The 18513-nt window shown below is 38.7% G+C and overlaps 1 protein-coding gene across 1 annotated transcript in view; it reads left to right on the forward strand.

Moving 5' to 3' along the window:
• LOC124159276 (staphylococcal nuclease domain-containing protein 1) overlaps positions 1–18513 on the forward strand; it is a 38977-nt gene that overhangs the window by 15644 nt on the left and 4820 nt on the right. The window contains exons 10-15 of the mRNA XM_046534978.1: positions 2098–2281; positions 2364–2505; positions 3347–3509; positions 4113–4254; positions 5172–5406; positions 16971–17182. Coding sequence (XP_046390934.1) covers positions 2098–2281; positions 2364–2505; positions 3347–3509; positions 4113–4254; positions 5172–5406; positions 16971–17182 — 1078 coding nt within the window. The remainder of the gene's footprint in view (positions 1–2097; positions 2282–2363; positions 2506–3346; positions 3510–4112; positions 4255–5171; positions 5407–16970; positions 17183–18513) is intronic.

The following is an 18513-nucleotide window of genomic DNA, read 5'->3' on the forward strand; positions in this document are numbered from 1 at the left end:
TGAATATTGGACTTACTGTATTCGGGAAGATATCAACCCTTGATTGCATCATGCCGCTTCCTTCTGTTAAGAAACTGAAATGAATTTTCCTGTAAATATATATTTCTGCGTAATTTAATCGCATTTATAACATGCTGTTTTTTTCGACGATTCCTTAAGGAAACGTTCATATGAACTTTGTTATTACGAAACTCCAGTTTTTGGTCCTGTGAACTTCATAATAACGAGAGTCTACTGTATCAATAGAAGATTGCGACATGACACAATCGAGGGTTGATATATTCCCGAATACAGTAAGTCCTCGGTACATGAACAAGATGCATTCCAAGACCTTATTTGTAAGTTGAAAAAACATACGCAAGGCATCAAAATGTGTGTGGTTATTCTGCAGAATACAACACTGCATTGCAATTGTGCGTTAACTCACGACAATGTTTGTATCTCTGACCTGAGTTCATAAATCGAATGTTCATAAGAAAAGCCCTTAATTTACGTCCAATTTACAAGCGGTAATGTTTGGGTCACCATGATTCCACTGAAATGAAGCTTATTATATGATGTTGCATATATACTTAAGTATCTCCTACTAAAGAAAGAATAAAAATTAATGCTCTCGTTTACATTGCACGTGGAGAAATTAAACTTAGGGCAATGATTATAACATAGCATAGTGTATATCCTCCTCAATGCTGTTGCTAAATTATTTGAGAAACTTTGTAATTAAGTTCCAACTGCCGGGGCTGGGACTGAAGTTCGTAATTTTGTAAAAATGAAAATTTTGTAATAATATTTCTTTTATCATAGATTGGATTGGTCTTTTCGTCAGGACCAACGATTAGCTTCGTAATAACGATGTTCGTATTAACTAGTCTACTGTAATGGTATTTTTCACCATAGCTTATCCTCTTAAGGTCAATTAGTTCCTTTTAAAATGTAGTAATCGCTTAAGCCTGAATCACACTATCGTTCATTCTGTCCCTCTTGGTGGTCACCTGAGCGATCGCTTTTTGCGACCGGAAAAGTGATCGCTTGAGTGATCATTTTTCGGAATCACGCAGTCCCTCCATTTCGCATCATTTCTGATATCTCAGCTTGTTGTCATAGGACCCGGATCACGAAAATATGTATGGTGTTTATGTTTACCTATGTCGTTCCCACGATTGTCAAACGTTGAGGTGCAATCGCTCCATATGGGCATGTGATCTGATTGGCTGTTATAGTGTTTCAGTGACAGAAAATGGGACCAGACGTGTGATGAAAAAAGTGATGGGAATCCTTATCATTGGAGTGATTGCGAAAAAAAATTGTGTGCGACGATCATTTCCAAGTGATATTTTCGAGTGATTGCTGGAGTGATCACTCGAAAATGAGGAAAAAAATGATCGTGTGATTCAGGGTTTAATCTAACTTCTTCATGTTATTACAAATAATTTTGTATTGTCAAAATGACATTATTTTCCTCATGCTTTGTCATGTTCCCCTGTGGTGGGATAAATATCTAGACAATATGCAAATTAATTTTTAATGCAATGTTTATGGCAATCTTACATTTTAGAATTACATTTTGCTTAAACTTTCGTACTCCATGTTTGTCAATATCAATATTTATTGGAGGTAACCCACTTCAAGACTTTTTAAAGGCTTTTTAAACGTTTCACCTCCCATGCTGGAGACATAAGGGCTAATGACAATGTCGCCTTTAATGAGCATTGGTTTTTAGGTGGTGAGTGCTGGTTGAGAATTTTCTGAATGTCTTTCTTTCTAGAAATTCTAGAATATCTGTCTTTCTCGGAAGCCAAGTTTTGCTAATATTTTGATGGTTTTCTCTGTTGAAGTTGTTTCTCTGGTTTTTAATTTTGTAGGCTCAAGGAAGATTCTCGTTTTCAAATTTTTTTCTCTGGCGTGAATTTTAGTGTTGCTTATATAACGGTGTGGCCTTGTTTGGCCTGTTCGGTGACCGCTGATTTATTGATCAATGAGGTCTCTGACATATGAGTTTTCATGTCATATGAGTGACATAAATTCATCTAAGTTGTCAAGAAATGATTTGAGTAATTCTCCTTATTTATTGAGCTCTACTTTGGTCCATCCATGAAGGAATGTGGCTGAGGCAATGGTATTGAAGGGATTCGCCACTGTGGTCAAGTATCGACAGGATGATGATCAACGATCCTCACATTATGATGAACTCATTGCTGCGGAGGTGAAGGCTCAAAAGTCAATGAGAGGAATCCATGCAAAGAAAGACATCCCCACTCACAGGGTTCAAGAAGTTATTGGGGTATGCTGGCTTTTTTTTTCAATTTATTTGACTTATGATATAGTGATTTTTATCAGTATATATGGTGTCATTTCTTCCCCAGGATGTTACTAAAGCTAAGCAGTTTTTGCCTTACCTCACACGTGCCAGAAAGACAGAAGCGCTTGTTGAGTTTGTTGCAAGTGGTTCAAGACTGAGGCTTTATGTGCCAAAAGAGACTTGCATCATTACTTTCTTGTTAGCAGGTATGTTTACCATATTAAATACATAGCATGCATGTGAGTTCATATCATATCAGTATCGTATTTCTCTGAATATAGTCCCCCTCTGATTATAGTCCCCCCTAATCTTGAGGTTTCAGTTATGGAAAAATATGCTTGAATATAGTCCCCCCTTTACTTTTACCACAGGCAATCTTTGAAAAAAAAGGGGAGGCTATATTCAGAAAAATATGGTATTTGGACTCAAGAAACTGGAAGTGATCTTCAGGAATTATGAAAATAATTTGGGCATTTCCATAATTGCCCACCTTAATTCTTAAGTTCTTATGTTTGGTATACTATTAAGTGCATTCAGCCACACTATGCTCAGTGATTTATTAGGGCATCGTGGTCACTCACGCTAAATGCAAGGATACACAGCATTGCTCATTTGTTTTCTTCCTTTCTGTTCCATGGTGGTCTATGATTCCATGATATCACACCATTCTCATGTTCATTCATTGGAGGTGGTTGCTCATTGTGGTTGGATGCCCTTTTTAAGCCTTCAGCTGCTTATCCTGTGGCTTTGCTAATTGTTAATTCTCTGAAGATCCTGAAATTTTTGTTGGCTCTATTTTTTCTCCTTGGACTCTTTAGAATCTCCCATAATAACATTCTGATCCTTTTATCTCACACGTCCTTCCAATGGTGATGTATGGTAATCATTTAGGTGATAAATTGCATCTGCATTCTCTTTTTCAGGGATGACTATTCATGTGTTCTTCCCAGTCATGCTGTACTATGAATAAATACTTTCTTTTTACCAAATAAAGGATACAATTCATGAGTCTCAATGAGTTAAAAGCATAAATTTAACTTGTTTCAGGTATCAATTGTCCAAGGGGTGCTCGGCCTGCTCCTGGAGGTGGACCTCCAGTGGGTGGAGAGGCATTTGGAGAGGAAGCTCTTAACTTCACCAAGAGAAAAGTGTTACAGAGGGAGGTAGAAATAATTGTTGAGACAATGGACAAGGCTGGAAATTATATAGGGTGAGCAGCTTTCATATATTGCGTATTTATCCCTTAAAAATTTTCTTTTTCAAAAGTGCAAATTCCACTGAGGAAATTCATCTGCATTGACCACGATTCACGAATCCTCTGAAGTTTCTGTTGACTGCATTATCAGTTAGGGTACCATGAAATTCTGTGCTTAATGGATATTCGATGGCTCCCAATAGTGGTGGTTCCCAACATTATAGTGTTAAATAGACCCCAGGTGATCTTTAAGTGCCATCAAATGGTCTGCAAGGAAAAGTAAAAATCCATTGAATGGGGACCTCGAATGCAATGTGTGTTTATCTAGATGGGATAATATCAGTGATCAGCAATTCATAGTATGATCTAAAGCCTTTTTAATTAATCAGCTTTTATGACATGTAATGCCTTTTAAAATCCAAGCAAAAATCATCTGCACTCTTTAAATTAAAATTTATTAAAAATGAAAGTTGACGGAGGTATCTGACAAGTTCAATGAAGCTACCATTCTTTGCAGATGCCATACTGCATGAAGGCAAAATTAAACTAGGTTGCTGATCAAATTAACCTTTGCCAATGGAAGTTTATCCTGAAGGGTTGTGTTTGGCTTCTTTTCAGGTGGCTTTGGATTGAAGGACAGAACCTGTCTGTTAGTTTGGTGGAAGCTGGTTTTGCTTCGGTGTATGTGGCATCTGATCACTCTGATTATTATCGTGCTCTCACTGAAGCTGAAGAATCTGCCAGAAAAGCTAGGCTTAGGGTATGTATTTCCACTTGGTATGGCTTGGTTCATTTATTTTGATTCTTTGTTCCATCGGTTCTTAAGCTTAGTGCTGTGAAGTCTGTCCTAAAGTCGAAAAGAATATTTACCAATGTTATTTGAAAAATCTTCCCGAGAATTATTTACATTCAACATGCTGTAAATAGAGTGATGAGCAAGATCTTGTCATGTTGACACTGTGATTCATTTCATTTCTTACTCTTTCCCATAGCATTTAAAATGGACAGGCTTTGCAGCCTCTTGATTATACATGTTCGAGTCGAATCAAATCGATCAATTCATAGATGAATTTAACATTGAATAATGTTAAATTTTCAGAACAAGTGAAATGAAATCTCCCAAAGCAAGAATTACAAAATTGATAAAGTAAACTATTGGCTTTAAAGCAATGGATATTTCAGTTCTAAAATCAGGTTGTTTACTTTCCATAAACTTTCTGTCAATGAGTCATCATATACGTGCAACGTTAAATAAGAATTGGCTCTTTTTTTTAGGATTCCCCTTGTTGATTTAATTTGTGTCATACAACTGTAGTAAGAAAGATGCTATCACCTATGCGGCTTGGTTATTCATCTTGTACTATGTTATATTAATATGTAATTGTAAAATTGAATTGTAAAATATGGTGAGCAATATTATTGCTTACATTTAACTCTCTCTCTAGGCAAACAATAACCTTATAAAAATGACAATGGAGAAAATATTTCTCTACCTCCAATAAAAAAGTGTGTCAGTTTCTTGCATAGTCATTGAGAAACACAACAATGCAAATGCACTCAGTTGGTAGCTGGTGGAGCAAAAATGCTGTCCTGTCTCAGCTCAGCTATTCATATAGTGGGGAATCTTTCTTCCTAAGACATGTTTGTTTATAACATAAATGCTGAACTTTCTTGCAGAGATGGAAGGATTATACCGAGGATAAAACTGAAGACGACAAAGCAGCTGAAGATGACAAGGTCAAGGAGAGGAAAGAAAATCTTATTGATGTTGTTGTGTCAGAGGTTACTCCTGAACTCCACTTCTATGTCCAACGTGTTGAGCAAGGGGACACTTTGACTGAACTCACGAACAAGATGAGAGCAGAAATTGATGCCAATCCTCCTTTGCCTGGGTCGTACACTCCTAAAAAAGGTAATTATAAGATAATGAAATAAAATCCAATAATGAAAGCCAAAGGCATCTGGTTGTAAAATTGATTTAAATATTTTCATTTGCCTTCAAAAGATTTTGACCTACTCAAAAATTTTTCAGAAGTTTTATATCCTAAGTTATTCTGTTGAAAAGGTCTATTTAAATTGCGATGTATATGTACACCCATTTCTGACAAGAAGTTTAACGTCTAGATTGTTTCTTAACCATCTAACAAGGGGAGACCACGAACCTTGCTACGCCTTTTTCAATGCCATATTTTTTTTGGCGTTAGGGATGCCGAACGGTTCTCGGAACTGGAAGTCGTTCCCTTGAATGGGCCTTAGTTTAGCAGTAATTAATTGTTGTTCACATGATACTTTGAACATGACGAATATGTCTTAGAAACAGCACGGCTCCCTCCAGTATTGGGGCTGGTGTAGTGGTTAGCGTCGTTGACTTCCATTCTAAGGGTCATGCGTTCGCGGCCCGAAGGTGGAAGTTTTTTTTTCGCTTTCTATCTGATCATTATCGTTCTATTTCGATTTAATTTCAATTACAGCAAGCCTTGGCAGAATGATAAATTTTTTATCGCTGTTGTGGCTTTTACATATTTAAACATTGTTACCCCAAACGCGGACATGGGAAGAATACTAGGAAGGGTTTGTTTTCGCTCTTACTTTAATGTTTTGGCTACCTTACACTGTTCGACTTACAAATCAAAAATGAAAAGAACTTATTGCGAGTCCACTTAACATTAAAGATAGTGGTGAGCAGCAGCATGCATGCAATTGTAATAAGGAAGAACTCAAAACGAATATTAATTACCTTATCTCTCAAACACTCTCGCAATTCACATCGCTGGAAAAAGAAGTTTACTTACAAAGTACTAAAATAATTAAAGTGCGAGAGGGAAATAACATTAAATTCCACATAATATAAACAAAATATCACAAGCAAAGTTTTCAGAATTATATTTTACGTTCGTTACGGAATATCCAGCGATTTCGAGTCATGTGAACATGAGATGAGATGAGACAAAATTACCTTATTTATTTCTTTGTATATGTTGGAAAGATACGCCTCATATGTTAGAAATTATGGCAAATCAGAAGACTTACTTTCTCATAGACCATGGTCACTAATCCAATTCTTCCCCGCCCGCCACCATTTTCCAAAAAATGACCTCTCTTCACCGCATACGACTCCAGGCTGAAAGGCTGGGAATTCCCTTCTCACATTCGCTTCCATAGTTGACGAAAGAATTCGTACAGAGCGAAGCTTCTCTATGTCCTTACCGCCGCGAAATCTCCCCAACTCCCCAGGATTTTCCACCGACTTCCAAAGAACCGGCGTCATCGGCGCCCACCCTGCAACCTGCTGGAAACCACCCGCGTCCGGAGTAATGGCCTGCGGCTCCTCCACTCACAACATGGGACCCCCGTACTACCCTTCGTTTTCCTTGCGACAATAGGTACCCTTCACCACGGGGTACCATAGTTGCAGCTGTGCGAATCCATCTCATATTCGGGAGTGGGAACAACCGTTTCACCACGGGACAAAATTTTAGGGATTCCCAACCGATGAATGTTTTAAAACCCTCCGCCCATTCCTAATGCCTCTGCACACCACCCTCTCACTGCCGACCATAGGTCGTTCACTGCACTCCACCTCCTCTCCAAATAACCCCCACCTCCCCGCCATACATATATGACCGTTCTTTCGAGGATTGTGCTGTGGTACTCAAATACCCATTACCACGTGACGTTATTATTTTCTATTGTAACCAAAGGGAAATGAAGTTTCTATTGAAAAACGCGGAACATACATTGCAAATTTGTTCTATTTTTGACATTCTTTTACTAATTATTCACATTCGCCGGGAGTTTGTGGGAACAGGTACTTGGGTGGTAATCATCATAAAAACAAACGAAACACATTATAATTGCGCACCAAGAACATCTTATGAAGCACTGCCTCCCACAGACACAGTTCCCCCTCAAAACTTCGTCTGGGAAACAAACCTGACGCACATTTTGGAAAAAGCTTCTGCTCTGTACAAGTTTTGACGAATACCATGCGTATTGAAGCATGCATTTGTATTTTGGTGATGAGAGTTGGTCGTGCACCAGCGAATGTATTCGTATTTCGTCTTCTCTCGAACTTATTTCACGGTTCTCTTCAAGGAGATAGGAGCAGTTTTGAATACGAGAAATAAATAGTTTCACCTGGCGATAAAAATACACGTCGCAGGGTTGGCAAATCGGTGTGCATTTTGGTGGAATAATTTTTAATTGGCATGTTGGCAGGTCATTGTCATCAATAAATATTTCATCGTATATTTCAGGGTTAGTTTGACCCCCCCATGAATCTATAATAAGGAGGAATTGATTTGTGGAGACGTATGGTTTCAGCACATTTCTCAAAAATACCTTGTACACATCAGTCGTCAATTTTCCAGACTTGGAGGAAGTCACTACAACGTTCTTCCACCTTTCTTCCAAATCCTCGACATTTTTCCTCACTCTTGGACCGAATACCCCTCCTACTTCCTGCATACAGAGAAAAACTTTTGGTAAAAGTTCACCGGCTGAGGTTATAGCGTATTGAGCCGTGTACGAATGCGTCACCTTGTTTCTGTCTCCAGCACACAGGAGCACTGATTTTTCTCCCCGATGACTTTAAGTCCGTTTGATATCCACTCGATACTCACAGCCAGTTTGATCCGTATTTATCACGTACTCTGGAGCGTATTTAGGCATAAGTTTACTAACTTGCTTTTGAAATAGCTCTGCACTCTTTAGTATATCATCAAATGATTGTATGTCCCTATGAGTAACATAATTTGTCACTTTTCTTTGTCGAATTTTGAACTCCGTTTTGAATTTAATAAGCCAGGACCTAGAGGCAGAAAACTGAAATTCTGGTGACATGTGCTGATAAGCCACGGCTAACGCCCACTGCTGGAGTGATCTGGACGTAACATGCTCATTCCTTTTCCTTGCCTCACAAAATCTATCGTAGGTGCATTTCTTTATCATTTCGCACTTATCTAACCGCGTTCCTCCTTTCTCAATGTCTTTATTCCATGCCTTGAGTTGAAATTTCCTGGTCAGTAAATGGGATCCTCGCTTCTTGAGGGTAGCTAGCGACCAATTCGGGTGTTCTTTTGACAGATTAACCACTTTAATTTTGGTATCCAAAGAAACTCGCACGAATTTCGGGGATTTTGGTGAAGGTTCATAGCATTCACCGGCACTTTGCGACGGGGGCGAGCTGCTTTCGGCTGACTCCTCTTCGCTCTCACCATCGGAAATAAAATCTGCCTCCACATCTTCGTTCTCTAGGAAGAGTTCTTCCTCTTCCACGAACATGTTCTCTTCTAGAATTTCCATGAAATTGCTTACAGCTTTCTCACCAATTAGACGCGCCTTTCTCGATACCTCAAGATTTAAGGGGTCTTGAATAACATTCATTTCCCTCAGAGTATCTGTGGAATATCAATGCAAAATTTTTGCAATCACTTGATAAAAAAATATTCATACAGCATGCAATTTTAAATTGATGATATCCCTCTATTAAGTGAACGAATTTAAATAAACGCTTCACAAGCATGCGCTCGAGACAAAATATTTATTCAACTATAACTTATACAGAATTCCAAGTAAGAAATGTAATGATGAATTGTTAATTACTATTGGCTTACCTTGGAAGTATATCACCGCGCCGGTGGCGTCTTCTTTGGAATAATCAAGAAGGCATTGTGTGCTGCCTTCTCTCTCCGATAGAACTGACGCACTGGATGTACTTGCTATATCCATTGCACACAAAAGACTGACCTCTTAGATAAACTCGGATGGGAATCTCTGTCGGACCGTAGATTGAAAAATAGACTAAACCTTTTAGATAAATTCAAGAGCAGTGTCTTTTCTGACGAAGTTAACCATATCTTGCGGACGCCAACGTACTACGGAAGATCAGATCATATAAATAAAATAAGAGAGATACATTGCAGAACAGACAGATTCCGAATGTCATTTTTTCCACGATCAATAAGAGATTATAACGGCAGCAATAGAACGCGTAAATAGATTGCATGACTTGTAGTGTAGCCTACTAACCTATGTAAAACTTACTGCATGTTTCTGAATTTCTATTCTATATTCTATTTCTAACAGCATATAGTAGTATAGTTTGTTATTATACGGGACGTTTCTTGGACGGTGTGGTGTGCATGTGTGAGTCCAAATGCATGCTGGTGATTGATCACCCCCTGCCAAACACCCTAGAGGTGGCTCGCAGGGTAATTTGTAGATGTAGATGTAGAAAAGAAGGAACACTACTATTGATTTCTTGATTTGCAGGGAATCAAAAACAAGTCGAACTCGGTGTAATTTGCTCGAACACCTTTTCACTTCCGTAATATTCCACTTGTCACTAGAAAAAGAGAATTACTCGCAAAACACGTCGTGACCACACAAGAACTGAACAGGAGCGGATGCAAACCCGAAGTGAGTTCGCCCAAAGCAAAGCCTTGTTGAAGGAGAGAACGCTGAAACACGGGCATATGTTTATTGCACCCTGAAAAACGTATCCTAAGCTGCCCCCCTCGAAAACACGTCGAAAGATGGAAGGGGAGCCCTAACGGTCTCTATTTTCGCAGAAATTACATGGGTAGGTGGTCCTCCTGTGTTCATAGGGGAAGGGCTACTGAAAAATTTGGGGAGCGGCGAGATAGAGACAAATTTGGTGTACATCGTTGATTTTAAATAATCAACTTTTATTTCATAATATTTTTTAATCGATATAATATTTCGGAAGGGTTATTTTATTACGGAGGCACTTTGTTAATAAACTTTTTTTCCAGCGATGTGAATTACGAGAGTGTTTGAGAGATAAGGTAATTAATATTCGTTTTGAGTTCTTCCTTATTACAATTGCATGCATGCTGCTGCTCACCACTATCTTTAATGTTAAGTGGACTCGCAATAAGTTCTTTTCATTTTTGATTTGTAAGTCGAACAGTGTAAGGTAGCCAAAACATTAAAGTAAGAGCGAAAACAAACCCTTCCTAGTATTCTTCCCATGTCCGCGTTTGGGGTAACAATGTTTAAATATGTAAAAGCCACAACAGCGATAAAAAATTTATCATTCTGCCAAGGCTTGCTGTAATTGAAATTAAATCGAAATAGAACGATAATGATCAGATAGAAAGCGAAAAAAAAACTTCCACCTTCGGGCCGCGAACGCATGACCCTTGGAATGGAAGCCAACGACGCTAACCACTACACCAGCCCCAATACTGGAGGAACCCGTGCTGTTTCTGAGACATATTCGTCATGTTCAAAGTATCATGTGAAAAACAATTAATTACTGCTAAACTAAGGCCCATTCAACGGAACGACTTCCAGTTCCGAGAACCGTTCGGCATCCCTAACGCCAAAAAAAATATGGCATTGAAAAAGGCGTAGCAAGGTTCGTGGTCTCCCCTTGTAAGTCTTTATTTTGTTCTTAGTCTTATAGGCTAAGTTACATAGATTGGAGTTCAATTGTGTCTTAAAGCTATTAATTATTGCCCTAAAAATGATTTCTTCATGAAAAGCAGTTGGTTAAAATTTTGCTGTTGAGGTTATTTCAATGTTAAAGATATATTGTTTAAAATATGTATAGTGAAGAAATTCTGGCATTAAATTCATAGATGAAATTATTGTTGATTTATCAACATTATAAGAATACTTGGCCTTCTATTTACCAGGGTGGCTAATAGGTAGAGGTCCGTGAATTTCGCGAGATGCAATATCGCGAAATAACGCGAAATCAGTAATTAAAAACCAAATTTTACGTTTTTTGCAATTTTATGTGGATTAGCGAAAAAATCATATCTAATGAGTCATAATCCATTAAAACCTAAGCCTTCATATTTTAACGCAGCCGACGTTCATTTGCTCTATCTCATTACGATTCCAAGGTCAATTAGCTTGTTTAGTCCTGCGCAATATCGCGTAATGTAGTGATTTCTCCGCCAGACTTTGCTGTTAAATTTATCACAGCCTCTGTCTTCGATTCCAATGTATCAATCCTGAAGTATTTAGAATGAGGCGCTTTCTCACCTGAAGAATTAAATATGATAAATTAAAAATGCGCGGAAAGAAATTTAATGCGGCCGCGGAAGAGCGCCAATACAAGCTCACGCGCGCGGTACGCGTTAATGCCGAACAGTAATTCTGGTGACTCATCGCAACGCATTAGACAGCGTTATTGGATAACTTGTTGAAGGAAAACCTTGAGTGTGGGTCTAATATAACAATTTCGTTTACTTAAACACGACCGCTGGCTGGGACCGGGCCGCCGTTCATGGCATGGCCCACAGCGTGGCAGAGAGTCGTCTCGTCTGAAAGCAGCCTGAATTTCACGGCGTCGTCACGTGAACGGCGGCCGGCGATAAGTCGTTTCGTCAGAAAGTGGCCTCAATGTTGCACTGCCTGTATTTCACGCCGTAGACGGCGCACCGCAGGACCGGATTGAAATGGGTGCCGTGGTGACCACGGCTGCCGTCAGCGGCGCCGTGCCGTCAACTCAGTTTCGATTCGTTTAAAGACATCCATAGACACGTATGGTTATTTGAAAGCATGAAGCGCTAGCAGTTGGGGGAAGGGAAGGAAGGAACAGAAAGGATAGGTGGAGGGGGGGTTCTCCTTATTAGCGGACAGATCGTCGGATATTTGGCTCTCCACTGATTGTGAGCTACAATAAAAAAAAAATCATTTCGACATTGGCCAAATCTAATATCTAATTCTTCAGGTGAGAAAGCATCTCATTCTAGATGTTTAAGGATCGATAAATGGGAAATAATTAGAGATGTGCGAATAGTATCCGCGAATACTCGAATACCTCGAATATTAGAAAGTATTCGATATTCGAGGTTTCGAATAGTTATGCGAAAAGTACCGCCTCGAATACTTTGAATTTCGCGTCATACACTGTCGCACGCACGTCGTTGGTAGTTGACTCGGAAAAATGAAGAGAACTCTAGTCGTTTAGTTCTCGCAGCGCCGTTTTATGCAAGTTGACGAATTACATCAAATTCGTGGATTTTAGCGGTGAAAAGAGTTCGACGAGGGGAACCGTAAATGGTCGGGTGAAAAAATCCGAAAATCCCCGATTCCCCCCACCAGGAGAACCTCAGTGCCGTGGGATAGCAACCTTAGGTCATTTCCCATGATCCGCTATCCCCCTCCATTCAGCACTTACCTCAACCACTCTGACGCTTTCCTCTTCTCCGAAATCAAACAAAAGGTCCCAGATCGCGCAGGGATCGCATTACGAAGACCCCAGCTTCGAAAAAAATATCGAGTTACGAGAACAATAAAAACGTGTTTCACGCCCTCCCCCCTTTTCTCACCCACTGACCTTTTTCTGGCTACCTGCTTCGAAGTTCCCCATTTCTGGAGGTCAACAGCTGTTTCCCAAGATCCGGTATCCCTCTCCATTCAGCACTAGCCCCCCCTCTGAGGCTTTCGTCTTCTTCGAAATAAAAAAAAGGTCACAGCTCGCGCAGGGATCATATTACGAAGACCTTAGCTTCGAAAAAATACCAAGTTACACGAGAACAATAGAAACGTCTTTCGGGCCCCACCCTTTTCTCCCCCACTGACCTTTTTTTTCCTACCAGCTTCGAAGTTCCCCATTTCTGCGGAGGTCGCTGCATGAGTCATCTATTAGCACAAAAGGTGTCTAAGAATGACTTTCGTCAATTGATGTTACACCTTTATTGAATTGAAATATTAGTAATGTGCGCGTAATTTCAAAGAGAATAAGACCAAACACGACTTATTTCTGAGTTTATTTAAGCATTTTACGCAAAGAAATAAATATCAAAATACGACGGAGACTTAGCATTCTGGCGAAACTCGATATGAGCAGCAGAGCTTCTCGGGAGTTGATGCCGTATTTTTTTCCGAAAACATATATAAAGTTACAATTTATGAGTGGTGCTATAAATCTTTATTGTTACAGTCCCAGAGGAAGGGATATTTTCTCAGGATATTTGGTTTCTCCCTGATAGCAATTCCAATTCATCTTCTTATCTCGTGAGAACTCCCAAAGGTGGACTAATAATAATAACTAACAAAATAATTGAAGAAAATCCGGAGGAAAAGAGCTTGTATTTTGCAAATTGCCTCAGATTGTCAGCTAGCACTTGGCAGCAGGAGTGAGGGTAAAGCGATGTTAGTTGAATTAATTATACGCCCAATTGTTTCCATAAAATTAAAATATTCATTAATCAGCTAAATTCCTGTTCGAATCATTTAAAGGAAATCAAAATGACTCCCCAAAATCTTGTGTTGCCTGCTGCATAGGCAACCGAGTCAAACATACCAGCATTCATCATTTAGTATTCGAGGTATTCGAATATTCGAGCAATGATTTAATATTCGAATTCGATATTCGAATTCGAGAAATCTGCTATTCGACCCATCTCTAGAAATAATGTTTCAAGTTTCTTAGAATCCTATTATGTTTTGTTATGTGTGCTCTTTCACTGCCTTTCCTGACCGATCGGCAACAGCTGTAATCAAAACTAAGCGATTTTGTTGTATTTAGCTGCTGTCCTACCTTCCCTCAATACCTGGGTGAGGGGTATCGAAAGGGAACCCAGGACATGAAACATTTCGGCCAATTTGCAAGTTATGCAGTACTATGGTTATACTGTAGCTACAATTAGACTACATACTTGAACCAATATTAGTTGAACCATTTCTTTCATTTAGTTTTATCAGATATTTTGTACAATTGAAATTGTGTTAAAAGTTATGTAAAATGCTTAATAAAAGCATAAGTATTCATGAAACAAGAACCATAAAATAATAAAACGCCTATAAATGTGGGAAAATAGCATTATATTGTTATTGTAGCATTATAATATCACCGCCAAGATTTTCTATAACACCGAAATCAAATGGTTTTAAAACGAATTTTAGCAAAAAATAAAACCACTTTCACAAACCTCTACTAATAGGGAATCTCAAAGTTCATATGAACGATTGAATATCTACGTTCATTCATTTAGCTGCTCAAGGAATGGCAAAAAAGCCTGTTTTTTAGACCTGTTGGCTCAGTTTTGTGTAGAGTTTAATGTCCTTTTATTAATGGTCCACATTTGGTTTTGCAGCAATTATAGAGGCATTTCAAAAGTTGAATTCTAGGATTCCAAAAGTTAATAAAGCTAAAATAATGTGATTGATTTAGTCAAAGCATGGAAAAGAGAATTCTTACAACAACGGAAAGTTATAGCATTGATTTCATGTCCATAATACTGTGAATTGTTTGTTAAAATAATACATATATGTGGCATACTCTACTGGCTAATGTTTTTATCAATAATCTCATTTATAGATGAAAAATGAGGTACATCTCACAGAGACATATATGTAGATCATAAACAATACAAGACGTCACAGGAAAAAACCAGGAATCATTCACCATTGTTTTTTCTAAGCCTAAAATGCAATCTTTTTCTAGCAGAGCACAAACGTTATAAGTTCATCTAAGTACAATCTGTAAAATCTACCGAGAAATGATGTTTTGGACTTCACTCCTGACCCGAGAGATTACTTCTTTACTTTAAGACGAAATATTTTTGTGATTTGAGGCGGCATCTTGTAAATAAGTACTGTGGGAGCTCAGTTCAGCGAGTATGGCATTTTACGAGAATTGCATTTTAGCGAGTGGTATTCTTTGTATGTACCACCAAACAGCCTGTTTTACATGTGAAATACATCGGATTTAGCGAGGTCAAAACGTTCCTTCCACTGTGTACGCTTGGTATTACAAGTGATATTTCTCAAGGGTGATGCACTGCTGAGCAAGCATTAACTGTTATGTTTTGTATTATCTGTGTATTAAACTAAAAATACAAGATGTGTGTCAGAACTACAACACCTAAAGCCAGTTTTGTCCAAGCATTTATGTGATTTACGGCCTTGAGTATGCCCCACGTGCTCCCATTTTATGTTCCTTTGGTAGGCCCAGTTATCAGTAGGAGGGGAATGGAGGAAGATGACAGTGGGAGTGGGAGTTAGTTCCCCCCATCCTCTTTGGCTTGCTTCTTCGCTAATTGGCTACGTCTTAAGCATGGTAACTCACATTGTGGTGAAACACCCTCAATCTTTTCCCGTGTTAGGTATGGAAGTTGAAAGTTCAACATTGTCGTGGTTAGATCAGTGCCCTTACATTGCCTTCAACTTATGGAAAGCTAGAACAACGTTGTGTGTCGCTGCATGCTATCCAGCGAAGTATATTTCGATATTTTATTTATGCATTGGAATATAGTTCGATCAAGACATCGTCAACTATTGCCATGTAGCAAAATCACAGTTATTACCAAGATGATAAAATAACAGTCAACCTTTGGTTAGCTAGCGAGGACTCCGCACCACCGAGTAATCAACTGTAAAAAAATTTGTAAAAGGAGAATTACTGTGCTGGTAGCAGAAATCCTCTGCTTAGCGACCAATCATTGTGTATCTTCATTATGTCTTCTTCACACTCTCCAAAATTCTGTACGATTCAAAGTTTCACATCATATCAGAAAAACTGATGTACTTCCGTGCAATCCCTTAAATTTGTTTAAACGAATGGCTTAACTTACAATTAGATGCGGGTTACCCTCAAGGGCTATCTACTATGCGAGCACAATTTAAAAAATGTATTTCCGACATCATATAATTTGAATCTCTTGGCAGTGATTAATGGCTCCTATATACAAACTCCTATTTCAAAAATAATATTCTGCTCCGAAATTTGTGGTGCAGCATGTGTTCTCGCTAATCCGTTCCCTTGTGGTGCTTTTATCGTAGTTATGTAAACTGCCCAGAGTTATTTTTTTTTTTTGAGGAACTGTAGATTTTGTACTTTGAGTAAAATCTTTACATCATCGCAATCGCTCTCCAAAAAATTCAGACTATAGTCTGGCCAGCGAGAATTGTCCGATGACAGCCCAAAAGGAGGCACCCTGTGCCAGCACGGTTTGCAGCCAATCCCTGCCTCGTCATACTTGTACATAGTCTGCTCGACCGATTATTCATGCTGCGAAGATTATGCTGTGTATTTGGAGGGACTAGGTGGGCGTTTTATATTCATGCGAAGACTTCAAAATTTGGCTTTATTCGTTGATAGCCTTAGAAGATGAACACTTGTACCATAACTCTGTATTTGGGCTTTGTGAGAAAGGTTGGAAAAATTTGTAGCTAGTGCTGAGCAATATTTTGAATGATTCGTTTGTAACCATATTTTCATAATGAAGCTGTGCTTTTATTAAAAGAAGCATCAAGAACTTAGTGGCACACTTGATACATTTCTCAAATAGCTAAGTGTGTTTTATAAAAATCTATTCGCATGTATTTTTTGTTTTAAAAAATGATGATAATAATTACCTTATGAGGCTTTTAAAAATCATATCTTTTTATGTCCATCATTAAATACGCCAGGATTGACAAGTAATCAGTACCTCAATTCTGTTAATTTTAAATTTCTTCAAAATGACTACAATTCTTTTTCTTTGGCAGGTGAATGGTGTGCTGCCAAATTTGTGGATGACCAGTGGTACAGAGCCAAGGTTGAAAAGATATCCGGTAAAGAAGCCACCGTAATGTACATTGATTATGGAAACAGGTCTATCATTCCTGTTGCTAACACTGCACCACTTCCATCGTGCTTTGCCTCAGAGAAGCCATTTGCTCAAGAATATGTGTTGGCATTTGTGCGCCTTTCAAATGATGTGAGTTCTTTTAATGTTTTCTAGAATAGTCTTCCTGGATTACTGACACATTTTTTACTTTGTTGCCACACTGTTAACTAAGAGTGATTGCAGTACTTTCCACTCACATGTTCATTTGCATGATAGGGCCAGGGTATATGAGAGATTATTTGTTTTATCCTTTACTCTTGTGAGCACGTTTTTATATATTTGTTGCTTAAATCATAATGAGGTCTCCACTAGTAAGAATCTGCTAGGATTTGACTGCAAATATGTACTCACAACAATCATAATTCCAGATTAGCTTGATGCTTAATTTTTGTTGTCTTTTTATTATGGCTGACCTTCTGCAGCATTGGGTCAGGACAAATTGTATAAATTTGTTAGTGATCTATGGCTTACTATTGTCATAGCTCGGGTAATGGGCTTCACTGACTGTGAAATTTCATGGAATAGTGATTCTGTTTTTCAACATGCCCTAAGTTGAAGTCTGTTTTGATGAGTATGGCCTAGAATATAATGAACACTGAGGATAGTGCTAAGGCGAGGGTGTTTTTGTGTTATTGACTGTACTGCTCAATGTATGCCATGTGCGTGCACTGTAGCTTGAAACTAATGCAAGGAAGTGCAAAGTCAATTTTACCACAACTGAAGTATTTGTGGATGAAACAGGTCAGCATGCGATGAGAAAGTGGCAAAATTTGGGGGAAACGTGTGTGAGGAAAATTTGAATATAGTTAATGGTTATACAGTAGACTCTCGTTAATACGAACAACGTTGTTACGAAGTTCTCGTTATTACGAAGCAAATCATTGGTCCCGTCGAAAAGGCCTATCCAAGCTATAGTAAAAGAAACGTTATTACGAAATTACGAACCTAAGTCCCGGTCCCGGCGGTTACAATATGAACTTTATTACGAAGTTACACGCACAAGTCACGGCATTTAGGTGGATATTCACTACACTTAAGTTTTAATAATCGCGCCACGTTTAAGTTATTCTCGTATACTGTGCCAAAGAGCGCCAATTATGGTTCTTTACTCAGTTTACGCGCTACATCATATAACAGCCTTCATTCCTGTGAAGTCGTGGTGACCCACTCATAACCGTTAGTAAATTGGATGTACAGTCAATCCTCTTCCTATGCACATTCGATGTACGAATTTTCAGAGATACGAGCATTCAAAACTTTCAAATTTCAAATTCGGCGCCTTTCGATTTGGCCGATACTACGCGGTGTGGCACTAGGAAACTCTCACTGTGATCACGATCTGAATATGGTATCATTGAATCTGGTGTGAATTTAGGAACTGTTCAGCGTTTCGCCCGTTCTTCGTTACCGCGGGGAGCTTT

Source organism: Ischnura elegans, chromosome 5, assembly GCF_921293095.1.
Source record: "Ischnura elegans chromosome 5, ioIscEleg1.1, whole genome shotgun sequence".
NCBI classification, from domain to species: Eukaryota; Metazoa; Arthropoda; class Insecta; order Odonata; family Coenagrionidae; genus Ischnura; species Ischnura elegans.